Source organism: Ailuropoda melanoleuca, chromosome 1 (genome assembly GCF_002007445.2).
Source record: "Ailuropoda melanoleuca isolate Jingjing chromosome 1, ASM200744v2, whole genome shotgun sequence".
Taxonomy (NCBI): Eukaryota; Metazoa; Chordata; class Mammalia; order Carnivora; family Ursidae; genus Ailuropoda; species Ailuropoda melanoleuca.
In genome coordinates this window covers 71917248-71926317 of record NC_048218.1, presented here as the reverse complement: position 1 = coordinate 71926317, position 9070 = coordinate 71917248, and the positions used below count along the sequence as shown (strand labels likewise).

The 9070-nt window shown below is 44.3% G+C and overlaps 1 protein-coding gene across 1 annotated transcript in view; it reads right to left on the bottom strand.

Moving 5' to 3' along the window:
- Nucleotides 1–4125: 4125 nt before the first annotated feature.
- ATP13A4 (ATPase 13A4) overlaps nt 4126–9070 on the bottom strand; it is a 129679-nt gene continuing 124734 nt past the window's right edge. The window contains exon 29 of the mRNA XM_034671400.1: nt 4126–7716. Within this exon, the coding sequence (XP_034527291.1) occupies nt 7504–7716 (213 nt within the window). The 3' untranslated portion in view covers nt 4126–7503. The remainder of the gene's footprint in view (nt 7717–9070) is intronic.

Below are 9070 nucleotides of genomic sequence, written 5' to 3'. Positions count from 1 at the left end.
CCGGTGCAGGTGGCCCGCCAGCCGCCCTGCGCGCGCGCTCCTGGAGCTCGCGTTCTAAATCTGCTGTCTCGCTGGTGCCGTCCGCGCGTCCGCCTCTTCCCCCGTGCAGGTGGCCCGCCAACCGCCAGCCGTCCCGCGTGTGCTCCCGGAGCTCCCTTCTCAGTCTGCTGTCTCAAGCGTGCGGGTCCGCGGTCTGTCCGCTCCCCCGTGCAGGTGGCTACCGCTTCCCGGCGCCCTGACACGGCGGCTCCCTCCCCCTTCTGTTTAGCTTCCGATATCTGTGCGCGGTTTCACGGNGCTCCCCGCTTCGTACCTCGATACTCAGCGCTGGAGATGTTCATTTGTAGAGATCCAGATGTATCTTCCTGCGTCTCAGGCTGATTCCGTGGATGTTCCTGCTGGTCTGGTACCTATCCAGCTCAACTCAGGGGACCGGCTGAAAAAGGGGTCCCCTACTCCTCCGCCATCTTAACCTCCTAGCTCCATTTATGCATTCTTATACCTACTCCTTTACTGATTCATACATTAAATAGCTATACTCTGTGCAAGACCAAGACTTAAGAATCCTTAAAGTTTTAGAGATGAAGGAAAAGAAGTTATTGCCATATTTAATCTTCTTTGATTTTTGCAGTTATGAATAAAGTAACAAATAATATTCCCATGCCAATAGTCAAGGTAACCAAGATGCAGTGATTAATTTGCTCAAATCACAAATCAGGAAAGTCTGGATTAGAGATCAGACCTGTCTGACTCCTAAGCTTATACTCTTAACTGACATGTGCCACTGCCCAAAAGGGCATTGGAGATGGACTTTATCTATCCAAGCTCTGTGTGGCCCCTGATAATGCAGTCAGACATGGGGCACTGGCTGAGAGCCAATGACTTCAGCTAGCGTGACTGCTGTGCCAACGAAAGCCAGCTCTGCCCTTACACAGGCCCCAGGTGCAGGCCCAGACTCCTGCTGGCCTGAGCCATCCACTCTTCTTTGGGAAACCTGTGAACTTTCCCTCCTGTGCTAGGGTGAGGTATGGGCATATAACAAGGATTTGGCCTTCCCCAACTACAAATCTTGGCATCCAGACTAAATTAGTTTCCAGAATCCATTTAGGGAGGATCCAAACCTATGAAATTGTTCCCAGATCAAACCGGTTTCCAATTAGTCATGGATGGTGACTAGATTCTTAAGACAATCAAGTTCACCAAATTCTCAAGGCTAGCTTTGTGTTGAGTGAGGCGAGAACTGGCTTAGCTTTCAGGAAAGAGCATCCAGCCAGCTGTGCAGTCACCTCTTCTTGTGCTTTGTCCCTAGGCAGGCTGGGGAGATAGTGGCCTTAGGGCTCTGCAGAGCTTTCTCAGAGTGTCTTCTCCCTAAATATTTCTGTATGCACTTTCACCCAATTGGCATTCACCTAATGGGGAGGAATCTTTCCTATCTTTATAATCTATGTTTCCCTGGTCACATAAACCTGGAACAATAGTCTAAAACTGGATCACAGGGGCGCCTGGGTGGCACAGCGGTTAAGCGTCTGCCTTCGGCTCAGGGCGTGATCCCGGCGTTCTGGGATCGAGCCCCACATCAGGCTCCTCCGCTATGAGCCTGCTTCTTCCTCTCCCACTCCCCCTGCTTGTTGTTCCCTCTCTCGCTGGCTGTCTCTATCTCTGTCGAATAAATAAATAAAATCTTTAAAAAAAAAAAAAACCGGATCACAGAAGGCCTACCACTCTCAAGTCCCTCCTGAGTCACTGAAAAGTTCCACAGAAGCCCCCAGCAAGTCATGATGCATCCAGGGCTCCTGCCTATAGTATGCTCCCTCCTCCTGCAACCTGGATTAGCTGTATGTACCACAGGTTACCACTTTGGGATGATCTCTGCTACCATCTGACGCATCTGTGGGCCTTACCTGACCCTGAGCTTGGTTGCCAGGGACTCCAAATTTCTATGACTGCATGGTCACTCTATTACCTGGCCATATTCCATCCTCTCCAGCCACTTTCTGTCTCCTTTAGCCATTTGGAGACATGCTCAGACTGTTCATGTCACCTATGGTGTCTCTGCCTGATACCATCAGCCACCAGCAACATGAATCTTCTGCCTGTGTTCCCACAATCACATTACTGCCAGGTGACAGAGGCCACAGGTGGATTCCCTCTGCCCTCCTTTCCTTACACTCCCTGACACACAGATCACAGAATGGGCCTCTCTTTGTCTCTTCCTCCTCTCTCCATCATAGCTTTCTCTTCCTCAAGTCCTTGCAAATGTTCCTAAAGTTAGGGTGAAACCAGAGAACAGATAGAAAAATACACACCCAGTTGTACTCAAACTTTTCCCTTCTTCTCTATTACCCAATGCTTGGTTTTTAAGCAAGTTTGTTTGCCTCAATTTTCCCTCCCCTTGGATTGAGTATATTCCTGGGGGAGCCTTTGTAGCCGCACACAAATTCACCTCCAGGGTCCCCTACTATTGAGAGAGTCCTTGCAGCATGTATCCAACTCCACAGCACGCCTCCGACCCGCCATGACAATGGACAGCCAAACTGAGTAAGTTCGACGTTGGACTCGCTATACTTCCCACTTTTTGTTTTTATTCACAGTCCTCTTGTTTCGGTTAAGCTTCTTTGTACTGAATAGAAAACAGATGTTCACAGACAAAGGAGAAAAATAAATCAACAAAATATCCTGGTGATTATATTTTTTATTCAGCCATGCCACAGTTGCTTGCTGAGCCCCAGCCATTGCCCTGTTCTAGGTGCAGAGTGGGTGGATGAGATGAATCAGGCTTGGTCCCCACCCTCACAGAATGTGCTCCCTAGTTAAAGTGGGGTTTAGGGGCGCCTGGGTGGCTCAGTCGTTAAGCATCTGCCTTCGGCTCAGGGCGTGATCCCAGCATTCTGGAATCGAGCCCCACATCGGGCTCCTCCGCTGGGAGCCTGCTTCTTCCTCTCCCACTCCCCCTGCTTGTGTTCCCTCTCTCGCTGGCTGTCTCTCTCTCTCAAATAAATAAATAAAATCTTTAAAAATAAAAAAATAAATAAAGTGGGGTTGAGAGAGAGTTGGAAGATGTCAGAACACTACAGGACCATAACACATGGTAAAAAGAGCTGTCTGTCACACAGAAGATGCGTATGTGGAGTGTAAGCTGTGTGTAGACAAAACAGATCTCCCTTCTGGCTTGGAAGACCAGGTGTCATTCTAATTGGCTCTTGAGAAATGGTGGGATTTGTGTGTGTGGAGATGAGAGTAATAATTATTGATGCCCCCAAAGAGAAAGCAGCATGAGCAAAGGTATTGAGTTAAGAAAGTAAGTTCCTGTACTCCTGGAATGAGTGAGTTACTGACTGCTGGCAAGAATGAGTGAGCTACTGACTGCATAAGGAAGTGAGTTTAGTACAAAGCCAAGACCGAATCCATATGACCCTAAACTGCCTTACAAAGCAGAGGCAAAGTTCAAGCAGAGATACGGGTTTCTGCTTCTGGAGACTGAAGTCAGAAACCAGAGCTATATCTGCTGTCATGAAATAAACTCAAAGGGCTAAGTGATTTTACTCTTCAGCTATGGGAGTTGACCTTTTCTGTGATCGATGACCAAATTCAAGGGAACTTCTATGAGAACTCAAAACTCTTTCTGGAAGCAATTACACTTGTGATGGCAATCCATTGAATATTGCCTTGCCTTGCTTGCCTTGTTTTTCGGTGCTACAAACATTTCATCTAGGAGAAACAGCGTGGGAGAGTGACAGAGCAGGAAACTCATTGGTGGAAGCTGTGCGTCTGAACGCAGCTCTAGCTCCAGTCTGCTCTTGGACAAGTTACTGAGACTTCGGAGGGTCTGGTATCATCAAAAGAAGGAGGATAGTAACCCTTGCACTGTCTTCCTCCTGTGATTGTTATGAGACTTAAGCAAGAGAATGAGTATGAAAGTATTTTGTAGACTGTGGTGCCCTGTTACAAAGCAGGGAATAATAGTGTCTATGCTGTTAGGAAATGCCTGGAACTTTTTAAAGATGTTTCGTTGCTTCAACATTACTGGAGTAGACCACACCATTTTATTAGCCAGAGTGAAAGACTCCACTGCAATAAAGGAGAAAGATTGATTTTAGAACACCAGAATTATAGGTTATATTTGCCTCTTTTGTAAAGAATAATTTATTACAGTATAAACTAAATACAAGGTTCTGAATAAATAATCACTTTCCCAGTCATCACATTTGCAAGTGTGTACACGCACACTTGTATGAGCTCATAAGGACACAGATGGCACAGATGTATTTCCGTTCTCAGATCATTACTTGTTTAGAGAGAAGAGCCCAGAGCCAGGCTTCCTCTCTGTGGGTCAGAGCTGTGTACCTTGGCGTGAACATATGGTGAACCTCTTAAATGAATTGGATCAGATGAGTGTCCTTTTCTCCTCCAAGTCCTGGTCAGATAAGCGTATTGGGTGCAAGTAGCTCTGCCCCCAGGTTTGGGGTACTCTCCCACAGTCTTTTACTGAAATTTTCAAACTTTTCTTTCTATGAAAATGCATACATCAGAAGTATTCCCCAGCTGTCAGTTTGGCAGTCAAGACCCATCAGTGGGCACCTATTTTTGAGAATCTTAGCTCCATCAAAAGCCACCTTCCAAGGCACAGAGCAGTCAAGCCCATTTGTCCGCACTGCGGGCCCCACAGGCCTGGGATCCTGTCCTCCCCAGCTCATCTCCCCACAATAGGCAGTCTGATATTCTATGTGGGCAGTGACAATGAATAGTTCACATCATAGCATAAAACTGAGACATGTGCATATCAAGCCTGAATGGGATCTTGCTGGTAATTGAATTCCATCTGATTCTTGACTTCTATCTCTAATTGGTCTTTGAATATCCACTTGCACTTCCAGTGTCACAGAGCACACACTTCATGATGTCACCAGATTCCACTTCTATTTGTGCTGTTGGGACAGTGGTCTTTGTGTCAGCCTGAAGCCATTCCCACCAAGCCCTTTACCCACTGATCATGCCACCTGGCACAGGTGGGAGTCTTGTCTCCCACGGAAACCCTTCAAGTATTTGAAAACAACTCTTAACATCCCTTGACAATACCCCGCCAACCCTGCTTTTCCAAGTTAAGAATTTTCTCACTACCTCTAAGTTATAGTTAATTTCAAGTACAGTCTTCAGGATAAGTCCCTTTTGACAAAGATTTTAGATTCAATCCTCAGTGTTTGAATCACTTATGACCAAGTCAAGAGCAACTCAGAGTCTCAGACAGATACTTAACGGGTTTTGGTTTGGTTTTGTTTTGAACATACCTCTAGCCCAAGCCTGGCAGGATGCCTGGCATTCATTTGAACATTAGGCCCTGGTATTAGCAAAGTGTTGCCTCCTTCCACCTGGCAAATAAGAAACTCATTCTTTGTTTGACTATGAGATCACCCCAAACACCCTGCCCTGCTGGAGCTTTGTAATTAGGAGGTATTTGGAAACAACAGAAGCTTTGCTCAGAAGATCTGTGTCTAAGGCCTGGGTCTGCTTGCCTTACTCTGAATCTCAGTTTTCTCACTTGTAAAAGTAGATGATAAGTCCTTCCTTGCCTGAGGCCAGAAAGAATCATGCAATTCAAATAGCTAGTGGAGGTGACAGCCCCTGGTAAGGAACTCTTCTAGGTGTGAATGCACGTGCCGCTCTTGCCTGTCACCAGGTTGTAGACCCTCTCTGGCTTGCCCTGTCCACAACCCTCCACTCCTGAAAAATGAGTAAACAATGAGTCTTAGAAAAAGACATTTGGAACTACCATATCACTGCTGAGGCTAACTTTGTAAAAGGAAATATTTCTTTCTGTACCAAGGAAGACAATGATTCTTCTGCAGCTTATTTAAATGATTCCTCACACCTTATTTTAAAACCAGAAGCAGCAAGGTACATTCATGGCTGAGAAAAATCATGTTCCCAGTATTATCTATAGCCATAGAGCCTCCAACCATCCTCAGGAATTCAGCCAGGGAAGGGGACGCTTGCATATGCTATCAAGAAGTAGCAAAGCCAGCCTGGGACCCACCCTCTGCCCGGAACATTCACTAAGGATTTGATGTTTGTAATGAAAGTTTTGCTTTCACTTTAAAATACTATTTGTGGGTATTGTCCTAGAACTCAGAGTTGTCTGCTGAGCTAACAGAAACCTCGGTGCTTTCTATTCTAAATGAATCCGATATAACAAAATTGTAATAGTGATAAAAATAAGGGCAATTTTTGTTTTTGGAAAATTGAAGCCTCAGATTTAAGAAATGTGTAGATTGTGTAAAGACTTATGTCAACGATAACATATAATGTAGAACAAGACCAATTTTCTCAAAAATAATAGAGCAGAGTAGCGGAGATACCTGAAGTTGGGTATGTGAGATGTGGAGTTCCTAAAACGTAGGAGATCTTCACAGGGCAGGGCACGCAGAGCTCAGAGGACAGTGCCTGTGCTTTTTGATATGTATTACTTTCCTTTCTTTCCTAGGAACACACGCTGGACCAACTACATCATTTGTGGGGCTGAATCCGAAATGAAAATGTGGGAATTTCAAAGTTAGGGATTTCAAGATGGCAACAGCAAAGCATTAAAATAAGGGTGGGGCCCTTCTAAGCATGGGGCCCTAGGTGACTGCACAGGTCATACGCCCATGAAACCAGCCCTAAACACAGGTGGCTGTACTTCCCAGCTTCTTTGCCAGTTCTCTGATGAATGAGATGTAAGTAGTGGAAGAAATGCATCCGCTTTTGGGGTGAGGCTGTGGAAAGCCATTACGTGATGTCCCGATTCTTCCTTCGCATCACAGTGAACATGGAGTCCTTATTTTCAGTCGCTGGGGCCAACACATTGAAGCAGTCAGTGCTGTGAAGAAAGCTAGTCTACAGAGTCACCTGGACAACGAAAGAAGCTCTTGTGTGTTAAGCCACTGAGACAAGGGAGTTGTTTGTAATTGCAGCATCAGCTTAGCCCATCCTTACTACTACGTAGGGGAAGGCCAGAGGCAGCAGGCATTGTCTCAACTCTGAAAGTACTACAAAGGAAAGGAAACTGGACAGTGAAGATTGGTGTGATGGCTCCCATGCATTTGTTTTTCATCAATGAAATATGAACTCAAAAGTGATCTTTCACATGTTACAATTCTATGACTACCCATAGTACTACTTTCTCTCAACGCATTTAAAAAACACGTTATCTAAGAGGAAAGATTATATATTCTCCTTGTCTGTGAGCCTCCCAATCTCTTGGCCAATTGCAGTCCTTGGCCCATTCTTGATTCACTAAACACCCTAACTATTTTCAGAAGCCAAGAGGAAAACACTCTTCTGGGGCAGTGTTCTGCTCTGTAGAGAGTATTTTATCAAGTAGATTTTAATTTGCCACCATGATCGGATAGGTTTTTGATTCCAAAAACTCCAGCTGATTTTAGAAGAGTCTCATTCCTTGAAAATCACTGAAACTGGTTTCTTTTATCATTGTTTCTATGTTTTGTTAACTTGGATATCACACTGGCTTCAGAGTTGTTCTTCATTGCTCTCAAACACCGGATTGCTGTAAGACACTCCCCCTCCACATCCTGGCATGTCAGAGTAGGATGTTTGGTTTAGCAGTGGCCAACTAGGGTCATTTGCCAAGGCTCTCTGCCATATCCGATACTGACTTTTTGACTGATAGCCAAAACACCTTTTGAAGGTCACCCACAGGGCTCGATTTTCAATGATGGCCTCCTGCAAAATAAAAGAGTTACTCTTTACAACCAGAAGTCAAATATTTCCAGGCTATGGCCCTCCATAGACCCTAAGAAGGAACGACCACATTGGCTGCTTAGATACAGCTTGACAAAAAACTTGAGGCCTGCATAAACAATTCCAATGTGGTTTCATGGGTTAGGTCTCAGCCTCTCAAATTTTTCCACTTAAGGAACTCTTCTGGGAGAAGAAAGAGGTACATAGCATCAAGAATCTGGAAACAGCTTGAAAAAGTCTGCCTCGAGGATGAAATTTCTTCTGGATCTTGTATATAAATTCAATTTAAAATCATTCAAATTCTGCAGACCTCTCTATACCACACCTATATTTGATTTAATATCAAATGATATTTAAAATTACTTACCACCAAATGGAATTACCCTACAGATAGATGTGCCATGGGTATGATGTGGCTTTGGTATGCCCTGGCACATAAGTGCATAGCTATGAACATAGGTCAGTAAAGTTGAAATATGCACATATTGGACTTGGACAGATCTGGATTCAAGTTCCAGCTCTGACATCTGCCCATCTACTATGGGCAATTTAATTACCTTCTCTGAGCCTCAGTGAGCAGAAATAATAATTCCTTTCTGTTATGTTTGTCATAAAGATTTGTAACTCTCCTTACAATGCAGGACATGGCATGGTATAGGTGCCTCCCTTTACCACCCTTCTAAACTATTTAACAAATGGCTATGCACTATGTTGACTGTGGCCTCTGACCTTCACCTACAAATATTTCATTGCAATACATTTTTTAATATTACAAAAGATATGTCTCTTTGGAAACATTTTAGACTGCCATTTTATTTTGTGAGTTAGACTGAGCCTCAAATAGAGCCCAAATTATAACTTACAACACAGAATGCACGAGAGGTTATTTTGCTAATTTTTCATTTTTATCATATTTAGCCATAAAAAGCTAACCATCTTAGAAGTTATCATGAAAGAATCAAAAAGAAAAATATGAAAATCCTGCTGTCCTACAGAATTAAGACTCATTTTGGTGTTTGTCAATGGTATCTTTGCCAAATCAGAAGAGTCAGTTCTATGGGGTTCTATAAGGAACTTTGCCAGAGTAGTAGTTTTCCTAAACTCCACCCATCTTTGGCATTTGACTCCCATTGCCCATGGAAATAATGGGCATATCTAGTCTGAATCGTTCCCTGAGAACGGATCATGTGCTAACAGGCTGTTAAAGACCCACACAGCCATCTTGAGAGCATCTTGCAAACATCAGGGCTCATCTAGCCAGATTTGTGATTCTACTTCCCCATACCAAGGGTTTTTTGTGCTTCCTAATTAACAAGAGAGCAGTCGTTCTCCTTAG